General features: G+C 40.5%; 1 protein-coding gene across 1 annotated transcript in view; it reads left to right on the forward strand.

Annotated features, from left to right (window-relative positions):
- Positions 1-11,825, forward strand: part of LOC112541190 (vitellogenin-1-like) — a 51,882-nt gene extending 40,057 nt beyond the window's left edge. Inside the window, 8 exon segments of the mRNA XM_088153393.1 lie at positions 2,430-2,572; positions 2,974-3,112; positions 4,662-4,785; positions 5,510-5,708; positions 7,135-7,229; positions 11,457-11,551; positions 11,663-11,754; positions 11,756-11,825. Of these exon segments, the coding sequence (XP_088009519.1) occupies positions 2,430-2,572; positions 2,974-3,112; positions 4,662-4,785; positions 5,510-5,708; positions 7,135-7,229; positions 11,457-11,551; positions 11,663-11,754; positions 11,756-11,825 (957 nt within the window).
- The last annotated feature ends 419 nt before the right edge of the window (positions 11,826-12,244 follow it).

The following is a 12,244-nucleotide window of genomic DNA, read 5'->3' on the forward strand; positions in this document are numbered from 1 at the left end:
TCCTGTAACTTGGCAGCTATGGTGCCTGATAGGACTTTCCATGTTGTGGGGAGGCAGGTTATTGGCTGGTAGTTGGATGGTGCTGTTCCCTTGTGGGGGTCTTTCATGATCAGCATGGTCCTTCCTTTTGTTAGCCAGTCTGGGTGGGAGCCTGCTGCTAGCAGCTGGTTCATCTGTGCTGCTAGGTGTTCATGCACTGCTGTTAGTTTCTTTAGCCAGTAAGTGTGGAACATGCCCAGGCCAGGTGCTGTCCAGCTCTTCATGTTGGATGTCTGCTACTGTGACAGTGACTGGTTCCTATTCTGGGACATTGCTGTGGTCTGTTCTCATGTCCTGCAGCCACTTTGCACTGGTGTTATGTGTCTTTTTCTCCCATATGTTTTTCCAGTTCTTCCAGTTCAGTTTCTGCTGTTGGTGGCTCTGTTGTTACTGTGTTGTTGCACTGCAGTTGGGAATACACCTTGGATAGTTCTTTGGAGAACAGGGCATTTATGTTTTTGACCTCTGCTTCTCTAGTATATCTTTTTAGACTGGCAGCCAGCACTGTGAGCCTTTGTTTAGCAGTCTCTAGGGTTTCTGATAGAGTCAGGCCCTTGTATTTTTTCAGTAGCCGAGTCTTATCCTTAATGTCTGCACCCTTCTATAGTTCCACCAGCTGACTAACTTCTCTCCTTGTTGCTTTGATCTCAGCTTCCAACCTTGTTTTCCAGAGGGGGTATGTACTGTTGTTCTTCTTGATTGTATAGTCGAGCATGTCCAGGATTACACTGGGTATAACGTATACCAGTTTGGTTTGAGTTATGGTGGTAGTAGGGATTGTCATGAAGGTTCTATTGGCATCTTCTAGAGTACTATCTGATAGTACTTCTCCACTGAGCCTTAGTAATCAGTCTCAAGGGTTGACTGTAGCTAGTTTATCCATGATCTTATGCCTCATATCAGCTGCTGTGCTCTGTAATGGAGGGGGTAGCAGTGATGTTCCAGCTTCAGGTGTTGGCTGCTCATCCAGTTGTTCTTCCATGCCTTCTTGAATCTGGGATGTAATGTGTAGTTGATCTATCTCAAACTGTGAGAGCAGCTTCCTCTTCGCTATGTTGGAGCATTGGGTAACTAGTTGTTTCTCAGTGTGGATGTAGGTTTTCTGTCCATCCATAGTTCTCTCATATGTTTCATATATCCCATCTCATTAGGTCTACTGTTGTAATTCCAGGTTCTCTTGTCTCATCTATGTATGGTTAGTTCCAGTAGCCCACTTATCATCAGATAGTCCTGGTTCCCCAACATCTGGTGCAGACCTTATTAATCTGGGCAATGTCCAAGCTGGCATGACTCTCTTAGTTCGTGTCACTCTTATATCCAAGATAGACAGGTGAAGCATTAGGGAGTCTTTGCCCAAGGATCCCTACTGGTAAGATTCAAACGCCAGTCTCCTACGTCAAAGAGCAGCACTCTAACGACTACACTATCCAGCCACTATACACAGTATGTGGGTGTGTGGGTGTGTTCATTCATTCATTCGTTCTCCTATGGTTTGTTTTGTTTCTAATGTTTCTAATGTTACAATGACCTCCATTTGTATCCTGGAGCTTAGTCTATTCTCCTTTAATTTTGTTTCAGAGTCAAATATTCTCAGACTGTAAATCTGAAAGAATGAGTTCAAATTTGTAATTTTCTTTGGTTAATGGGTAGCTATTAAAATACTGTGGAATTTGAATGTTCCATTATTAATCATAAGTCATTCTAGTGGTTGCTTTATTACTTCTTTTTTTGCTTTCTGTTTGGTTTTCTTTGACTAAATTATTAAGTTCAATTATAGAATCCAGTGTATCCCAAAACTTTCAGTGTTAGGCTACATTTCTAGCCTAAAGTTAATCCAGGTTTTTATATTAAATCTGAGTCATTTTGAAATCAATGGTATCTTCAAATAGGACTTTCAAGGGCTCTTGAAAGGACTCCAGTACCAGATTAATATTCTAAGAGTAACAAAGTAAAAGCAGAAAGTGCTAATCAAGTCTTTAGGGGGAGGAAATTCTAGAATCTAAGAGCAAAAACTGCAGATATCTTTTCAATGCAATCACTCACCATACCCCTCAGTTCCTACCAAGAAAAAAACCACACACCCACCAACACTGACAAGGCAAGCCTCTGTGTACAAACAGGGAGCAAACCCCACACTCGCCAGCACTGATGGTGTTACTTAGTCAGGTAATGAAATGTCTGCAAGTTCAGAAGGCACCAAGGACTCCACAGTTGATTAAGATGGAGCATAAAATATTTCTCCAAATCATTTTGGACAGTCCAGCATGGCCAACAGGCATAGGTTACATGAAATTGTGATACAAAGCCCATTAAAGAAACGATATGATGATCCATACACACAGGTTTTCCTTTAATTTCTGTAATATTTGTGTGTTTACATTCTCTTCAAGAATTCTTTATGCTGGGGACATAAATGTAAGGATCACGAAATAAGACTAAAGGTATCCACTGGCCAAGTTGCAAGCTATCCAGCCATCCAAATGAACATGAAGTGGACAACGCTTCCTTCCCTCCTAGACAGCCATGCTTCTTGGTAACCTCTCTGTGACTTCTCATTTTTCCAAATGGGGATTCTTTAAAATGTTTGTTTGCGTGCATGTGACTAAGTTTCCTAGTGGGAAATATGGGAAGAAATGTGGTTGAAACTTGGGGGGGGAGGTCTCATGGTCAGAAATGGAGAAGAATTTGGCTATGCAATCCCTATCCTTTATCCCCACCATGTGTGTGTGTGCACACACACACACACACACACACACACACACAAAGCAACTTCAAGCCATTTGGGAAGATGGAAAGGGAATTAAGGCCTTCTAATCCCCACCCTTAATTTGGGGAGAGACAGAACATTGCCAATTATGGGAGTTGGCTTCAGGATGGGGGCAGCTTGTTTCCTGTGTCTGAACTAAATCATATTCATCACTTGATTCCCTCCAGGTCTATGGATTTCCTTCCTAATGTTGCGTATGTTTTAGGCTTTTCCACAGCCTATCAGAAGAATCCCACTCATGAGATTACATTCAGATTTATTGAAAAATCTCCAGGAGCTAATGTTGTCATCTTTAAAGTTCCTGGTGTAGGTGATCATTTTCCATTTTCTCAAATAACTAGTATAGTTCCTCTTTTGAAATTGGATAATTAATGGAATGGCATAGTGAAAAGGATAGACAGAGCCACTGACATGATATGATATTGAGATCTTTTAAAGGTTCAAAGTGAAGACAGAGACTCTTTGAAAATTATTAGTTCCCATCCTTAATTATTTTGTGAGTAGGCTTTCCTAGACTAAGAGACATAACATAAATATAAGCCACTTCCCCAGTAATTTTAACCTGTGAAGATTCCCTTTGCTGTTGATCTATTGGTTACATATCTGAACAAGTTTATCAACTAAACTCGCTTTAATTATTCTTGAAAATACTAATGCTACCTATTACTTGACTTGGAAAGATTTTTATGAAGTTAGAAAATTGGATCAGAGAAGCAAATATCTGAGTTTTCTCAGTTTGAGGTGGACTTTCTAAAAGACATGCATCCTTATTCCCCCTGAGAATATCTATGCTGTGAAAAACTGTTATAAAATGGATCTCCGCTTACAGTCACTCAATTGCTTACACATACTTTATGAAGACACACATGCCTCCCACCTCTCTTGCTTTCTACCTAGTCCAACAACCAGATAGGTGAGGCTGAGGTTTCTTGATCCATAGCCCTGGTCAGCAAGGGGGGAAATCTGATAAGAAACACACATTCTTTCAGTGGAGGGATCACAATTGAAAGGCCCAATTTTCTCCCAGGTATTGTAGCAAAGAAAGCACAACAAGTACTTGTCTCAGAGCAACACTGCAATACACCATGTGCACATGGACACGCACATACGGACCTCTACTTACCAACCCTTTCCTAGGCTAATCAGGCAGTACTAAGGGTAATGGAGAAGACAGATCTTATCAAGATGAAATAGTTAGTCCTTCATGTTTGGTCTCTTCAATTTAGCTCCGGCTGCCAGGTATCTTTCATCATTTCTCCCCTTCATACTGATTGGCCAGATTTCTTTCCAGTTGTTTTCTTATAACACCTATCATAACTGCTGTTCTCTTAGACCAACTGCTTTGCACCACATGTTATTTTGAACACTGACCTACCTTCCTACAACCTAGCAGATATTTTGAACCTCGCCAGCTTCCATGGCTCTCCTTTTGCTCGTAACAGCAGTGCATCTGAATAAGCTCAGACGTATCTTACAAGGAGTGGCATAATGGGAGAGGTGCGTTATTGCCCAGAATAACCATACATTCCATCAAGGTTCTGCTGCTCAATTCTCTGCAATCTGCTTTTTAATCTGCATATTAGGCACTACTTTTTGCCTGCATTTTTAACCCCTTTATAGTCCATACAGAGTTATAGGGACCAAGTAGAACTGGGTGATTGGGAGAAAATGTATTTTGCATTTTCCTTTCTTGTATTTTGTTTCAATCCATTGTTTATAGCTCAGTAAATAAAATAATGAGTTTAGGTGATATATATAAAAAAAACAGAAACATTTCTCTTTACATACTGAAACTTTAAATCAAAATGCATTTGTAGCAACATTGATCTTTATGTCTTCATTATTTTCTTTCTAGAAAACCTTTTACAGGGATGATTTCTGTACTGCTTTTCCTTTACCTGGCTTCCCAGTTCCATACTATCAAACTCCAGAATTAAGCACCTTTAATTTAGCTTCATGGCTAGCCAAAGAAGTTGAAGGTAAATTAATGCTGCTTTTACACCAAGCCAATAACTAAGAGACTAATCAATGTTGGTTGTGTTTATCTTTCCATGGCGTTTTTTTCGGATAGCCTAGAGCTGAATCTAGGCTTAGCAATGCTTCGGCTGGGCTGGTTGAAATCAGTGAGACTTAAGTTAGCTATTATTTTGTTTAAGTCTGGTTGCTTTCAGGGGATCCACTTTAATCATAACAATGTCTGGATCCAACCCACTCTTTTGAGCTTTTACTCCTTCAAATGTAGTCCCATTGATATTACCTAGCCTTATTCCTAGCTAAACATATTAGCAAACATCTTTTGCAACATGGTTTGAAATTGTTATCTTATTGGTTTCTGTAGCAAGATAGGTTTACAGATATGATCATGCTTAAGTGATTGTTAAGTGGCTCCCCTATTATTAACATATCTTTGCCTAATATTTCTTCCTTTTTAGCTTTGTCTTTTATAGCTTTTTAATGTTTTTATACTAATGATTATGGCTTTTACTATTTATTAATTTAACTGTTTTTTAGCCTTGTCATACGCCACCCAGAGTCACTTGCTTGTGAGATTTATTTATATAATAAATAAATGTATTAATCATAAATTCATTTATTATATAAATAAATAAAGCAAAAGTTGAGGATTTGATTAGGTTTTTCTCTTTACAGCTGGTAGGACTGAAGTTTAATTCTGACTGGCCCTATTATTTATTTTCTTATCAGCTGTATGTGAGGTGCAGGATGAAAGGATTACAACTTTCGACAATAAGATATTCAACGCTAGTATTGCTGAGAGAGAATGTGACCTTCTGATAGTCAAGGATTGCACCACATCTGAAAGTTATAAGCCACAATTCCTTATATGGATCCAAAACCCCAAACCTTGTCTCTCAAAAGAAATTTACATGTCCTTTAATTCAATGTAAGTTTAACCAAATGGAAAGTTCTTCCAAATTTCAACTTTCTTTCCAATAGCTTCTTTTCCAATAGCTTTTTAAATAGCTGTTGTCTCTTAACTAAACTTTTCTTCTTAGAAATTGTTCTGCCATTCTTGATAAGAGGTTTCTTATGTTTGGGTTTCCAGCTTTTCAATTCTGTACTTTCTTGCAAAGATGCCAGGATCTTATAAACAGGGGAGGCCATAAAATCCCATTAAGTTTGAACATCTTAACTAATGGGGTTAGTTTATAGGGTTGAATTTCTACATGACCATTCAATGTTCAAAATTCAGCTCATCCATGGAATTCCTAGCAGGCCTAAAGCTGTGATGAGGAATCTATGGGTCTTTAGGGGTGGCTAAAATGTGCTTCCCATCATCTGGTGGCCATGCTGCATTGGTTTCTAATAAAATCTGGAAAGCACGTGGTCCATACCAATTATTGGGTCTCATCCTAACCTACTTCATAGGTATATAAGGTAATTATAATAACAGAATAAGCTCAAAAAGATGACACAGCACAAAGATGCTGCTATCAATAACTAGATTGACTTCTCTAAATGTATATTCTAGAATACAATATGGCTGCCTCCAGAATTACAGGACAGCCTTCATTTTAACAAACTTATAGCCGGAAATGTGGGTTACATAGAATTAGTTTTAATTAGTAAAAAAATAATAACGAACAGTGCCTTTAGGATTCTTAACACAGATAGCTAAGGTGCTTGATAATGACATCTTCTATCCATAGGCCTGGCATAAGTGCTGTCACATTAAAATTTATCAAATTGTCGTCAATAGTGTCATTTACATACAGGAATTTTTCAAAAAAATGTGAGGACACAGTTCTAAAACAGGCTTAGAATTTAAAATTAAGTAAGGAAAACAACCGAGAGGTTGTAAGGTAGTATGAACAGGGAAAGAATCTTTCTTTCTTTCTTTCTTTCTTTCTTTCTTTCTTTCTTTCTTTCTTTCTTTCTTTCTTTCTTTCTTTCTTTCTTTCTTTCATTTATGACATTTAGTTTTAGTTGAAGAGGAGTTGCCATGGTATAGTAAAAGAGCTGTAGATGCTTTGAAGTAATTCAGTGAGGGTTGTTGGTGACAACAAAGCAGCCTTTTTTCGTTCATCAGCTTGTTCTAACTAGATTGTCAGAAGCTGCAGAGAAGGGGAACCTTTTAATGTCAGTATGCATTATATAAGAAGATGGCATCTGTTTCTATGTTTCTATCAGTGGCTTCAAATCCACTGGTACTTCTCTTCTTTAGACCAAATTTTCACTCTATTCAAGCCATAGCAGGTATAGCAAAAGCAGTTCTTCAGAGAAAGGCTGGCTATTTTCTGCTAATTATTATCCTTTTTTCCTTGTTTAACTTCCTAACAAAATGCATCTTTTGTTTTTCCCAATGGCAGAGAAATCATAATCCGATCTTCCTTAGGTACACTGACTGTGTTACGTAATAAAGTACCAATACTAACAAACAGAGAAAGATATGAGGACGACAGAGGTACTGTATCCTATGCCATATTCTATCTTAAATAATAGATATCAGCTCATATACTCCATGTTGGCTCTGGTTCTGTTACTTTATTTTTTCAATAATTATTTAAAAAATAAACTTGAATCATTTAGCAGTAATTCTTATGTACTGTATGATGGTCCTTCGGGTTCAAAGAAGACACACTATTGTGTAGTCCACCTGTGGACACAGAGATGGCTCTGCAGTCCCAGTCTGGAATTGCAGAGTCTAGTACAATGGGGGCACTAGACGTCCATTGTTGTAGTAATGGTGGGTGTTATTCTGTAATGGTTTTCTATCAGTTTTTGGCGACTCCTGTCTTCAAAGCCAGTGGAGGCTCCAAAGCACAGGGCTTGCGAGTGGGTTCTGTCAGCAACCACAGCTTCTAGTTCCCTTCACTGGATGTCACAGTGGCATAGGGTTTCTTTCATGGCATCTTTGTAGCACTTGCGTGGTTGACCTCGAGGTCTCTTCCCAGACTCCAGTACACTATAGAGCAACTGGAGAAGTATACAGTGGTCATCCATTCTGATCAGATGTCCCACCCACCACATCTGGGCTCTGATAATCAGGGACTCAATGCTGGTGGACTCCACGAGATCCAAGACCTCCAGGTTGGATACACAATCTTGCCAACTAATGCCAAGGATGGAGAAGAGAGTACATATGTGAAATTTCTCCAGTTCTTTGATGTGCCTTTGGTACAGAGTCCAGGATTCACATCCACATAGGAGAGAAGGGATAACCAAAGTTCTGTAGACTTTCAGCTTTGTGGAGATATGGATGTTGTGTTGATTGAGTACTCTAGTATGCAGCCACCCCAGTGCCTGGCTGGCCTTGCTGATCCTGGAGTCAATTTCTTTGTCCAAAGACCCAGCACTCAAGATGATGCTTCCCAAGTATTTGAAGCTGTTTACATTTGTCAGCTGGGGGTCATCAACAGTAATTTTTGTTTTGTGGGGTTGGTATTTGACACGGGCTGATAAAGTACTTCAGCCTTGTTCAGGCTGATAGTCAGGCCAAAAACTATAGCAGCATTTGAGAATGTGTTCAGCATCAACTGTAGATCACTGTCTTTGTGCACCAGGAGTGCATAGTCATCAACAAAGAGGGTTTCTTGGATGATTGTATGGAGGCACTTCATCCATGCATTCAAGTGGTGAAGGTCAAAGAGAGAGCTGTCCAATTGGTACCTGATGTACACTCCTTCCTTCATACCCTGGATAGCACATGACAACATGCAAGCAAAGAACAGATTGAACAGGACTGGGGCTAGCACACAACCCTGTTTTACCCCATTGGAAATGGCAAATGCAGCTGATGTATCACTGTTGTAAAGATCCTGTCTTATCATTCCATCATGGAGTAGCTGAATCAATTTCACGATTTTCCTCAGACATCCGTAACGTCTCAGGATGATCCTGAGAGCCTCCCTGTTTCCAGTGTCAAATGCCTTTGTCAGGTCAATGAAGACAGAGTAAAGAGGCTTGTTCTGCTTGATGCACTTCTGAACTTGCCTCATGGCAAATATCTTGTCTGCTGTATTCTGTTCTGGTGAAAACCACACTGAGCCTCTGGGAGATTCCTTTCCAAGACAGTGACAAGTTGGTTCAGGAGAATGCAGGCAAAGGGCAGTGAGGTACCCCTGTAGTTTCTGCAGTCTGATTTGCTTCCCTTATCTTTATAAAGAGCCAAAATGATGGTGTCACGGAAGTCATCAGGCATCTCATCTGTGGACCAAATGTCTTTCAAGATGTCTTGGAATGCCTGTAAGGCATTTGGGTCTAGTGCTTTGTAGATCTCAGAAATACCATCCTGTCCTATTGCTTTATTTGAGTTCATCTGCAGGATCACTTTCTTATCAGTAGAGGGAGGACAATCTAGGACATCCAAGACTAGCAGCTGAGGAATCTGCTGTAAAACACCAGGATCAGTGGACAGCCTACTGAGTAGGCTTGACCCATCAAATGACAGCAGGGGGGAGCATCCTGATTTAGGACCATAAACTGACTTTATGGCACTGAAGAACTCTCTGGTGGCATGCATGTCTGCATACCATTCCACCTGCTCAGCCTTTCTCTGCCACCACTCATCTTGCATTTCTTGCAGTTCCATCTGTACTTTGGACTATAGGTGCTTAAACTTGTCTTTCTGTGGGATAGATGATGGATCATTCTGCCAGTCTACATAGGTCTTGTTCTTGGCCTGGAGGGCTGCTGAAATGGTCTCATGGTTTTCATCAAACCAGTCTTGATGGAGGTTTTCAGTCCGAGTACAGTTGTTGTAGTCTGCATGATGACATCTTTAAATTTGTCCACTTTTCAAAACAGATTCCTACAAGTGGTAAATTGCTGGAGTGTTTTTCATTAAGTACATCTTGGAAATGTTGAACATTTGCAGTCTGCCAATGTTGAAATACTTTATGACAGTACTTGGTTGCTTACAATGTAAAGGGGCTATGTGCAGGTTGAGGAGCAACTGGACCAGCCTGTGATCTGTCCAGCACTCAGCATCTCACATGGCTCAGGTGATGGTGACATCTTTAAGGTTACACTGACATACTATGACATAGTCAAGTAGGTGCCAGTGTTTGGACCTGGGATGCATCCAGGTAGTTTTGTACTTGTTTGCAGGTCTGATCATCGTGTTAGTGATGCACAGGTTGTGCTTAGCACATTTGCTCAGAAGCAGCAGGCCATTGCTATTTAGTTTTCCCACCCTAAGTCTCCTGAGGACTTCGTTCCAGTTGTCACTGTCGATCCCCACCCTAGCTTTGAAATCGCCCAGAATGACAAGTTTATTGCTGGCAGGGGTTGTCCAAATAATCTGGTCCAGGTCCTCATAGAAATCTTCCTTATTTTCCTCTGGACTCATGAGAGTTGGTGCATAGACACTGACAATGGTGATATACCGGGACTTGTTGAGAGGAAAGCGGAACTTCATAATGCATTCATTTATTCCAGTGGGTAGAGTAGAGATGTTCTTCAGCAGAGCAGTTTTGATTGCAAAACCTACTCCATGAGTCCAGTTGTCAGTATGTGGTTTCCTTTTCCAAAAGAACGTATGTCTACTCACTGCTTCCTGTAATGAATGCTCTTCTGCCAGTCTGGTCTCACTGTCAGTGCTATAACAATGAAGTTCAGCTGCTATGAGTTCTGTTCATCTTTCAGGCCTGACACCTTGTCTCTATCCAGCAAGATGCATACATTCCAGGCTCTGAAAATGAGTTTTCTTTGATTCATTATTCTTGATGCTCGACTCCTAAGGAGATGATCTGCCAGCCACAGTTAGCTAGGTAGATGTTGTGGGGCAAGCAATGTTTAGGGTACCTTTTCTAACTCTCTCCCTCATGTGAGGGTGGGCAGTGCTATCCTAGAAGGGCTGCTCAGTCACCCTAGATGCTGCCAGACATCTCTGCTGCCCTGGGTACTGTGATGAATGACCACTGGTCCAAGGGCCACCAGTTGCCTCCCCCTGTTGCTTAGCCACTCCCCCATTGCCACAGGGCTCAACAAATTAGGTTTTGACTGAGATGAGTTGCAGATGAGTTGCAGTTGAAAATGAATTACACAACAGAAACCTGGGCATGATGGAGTTTTCAGTGGAAGAGCCATTGCACAGGGGCAGTCCCACTCTCTTGGCATAAGAGACCTTGGCACAGAGAACCGTTACGGCTGGAGACCACTCCTGCTGCAGTGGATGACCAGGATTTCTAAGTGTCTTGTTATGCTCTTAGTGCTCCACAGTGCCTACTGGGCCTGCCTTCTTGAGTGTTGGACTGTTGATCAGCCTCCTCTGCTCAATCTGCCAGGGCCAGACTTCACATGCTGGGATAGACAAATCCCCTATCTCACCAAGAGTTGAAGACCCATTGGCTACCCTCACGTGGTTTGGCCTGTCTGCCAAGTTATAAGAACATAGCAAAGTGGATTTGAAAAGAAGCGAATATTTATCAATTATAGGGTAACTCCTTTCGGTTGGTTGAATATCCTGCCCACAAACTGGATGTGCATATTTGTAACAGTGCAACTGGGGCAAGTTGGAATCACAAAATTTGAAAGAAACCAATGGCCTGATAGAAACATGATTGCATATCTGACCCATCCTGAAGCAAAAATCATATAGAAATATGCAATGGCTACATGTGTTTGTGTGCATGTTGAAAACTCTTGTACTAAACAGCCAGCCATTCTAAGCTATCCCTTCTCTTTGCAGCAAGCTTTATAATTACCAAAAAAAACACCACTATTATTGTCAAGGCTCCTGAACTCGGCTTGGAAAGTGTGACGTATGATGGTGTCATACTAAGGGTAAGTCAGACTCTGTTTTTTGTGCTAGAATCTCTTGTTTTTTACTTTGACAAATTCTATTGTAAGGAGATTCACTTGAGCTTCTATGGTAACATGCCATTATTCATGCAGATTATAGCTTCTGCAAAGATGAAAGGCAATACCTGTGGACTTTGTGGAGACTACAACGGAGAAATAAAACATGAATACCTGATGCCGGATCAAGTTGTCACTGAGCAACACTGATTTTTTTCATTCCTGAATTTCAGCAGACAGTTGTGTTGCAGGTTTGTGAACTTTGAACATTTTAGAGGTAGAAATTAATTGTACAGTAAATGTCTGAAGCCACATGTATTGGTTAAAATAATTGTGCTTTTGATTTAAAAAAAAATCCATATTATGCTGAGTGTGAAAGAAAAAATTCTGTTTCTGCCTCCTGGTTTCATAAGGACACATACAAAAATCTAGCTAGAGAGGTCAAGGAAGAACTGGTACACAACCTTTCTCGTTCATTAGTTTCTTTCCCTCAACATTGAAAAAAATTAGACAAAGGTAAGACTGTTATGATAGACATCAATAGCTAGAAACAGTGCATCCTTATGAAGTTCCTGGTTTATTCTAGCAGTTGTATCCCACTGGTAGAATGCATACCAGAAGTAACTTCTGACTATGTGCCTCCATACCAATTCAGCAGTGATCACAATTGTGCTTTTG

The sequence above is a fragment of the Python bivittatus genome, unplaced genomic scaffold (assembly GCF_059951505.1).
Source record: "Python bivittatus isolate LINGU-HERP-01145 unplaced genomic scaffold, Pbiv_v1 ctg000700_np1212, whole genome shotgun sequence".
Lineage (NCBI taxonomy): Eukaryota > Metazoa > Chordata > Lepidosauria > Squamata > Pythonidae > Python > Python bivittatus.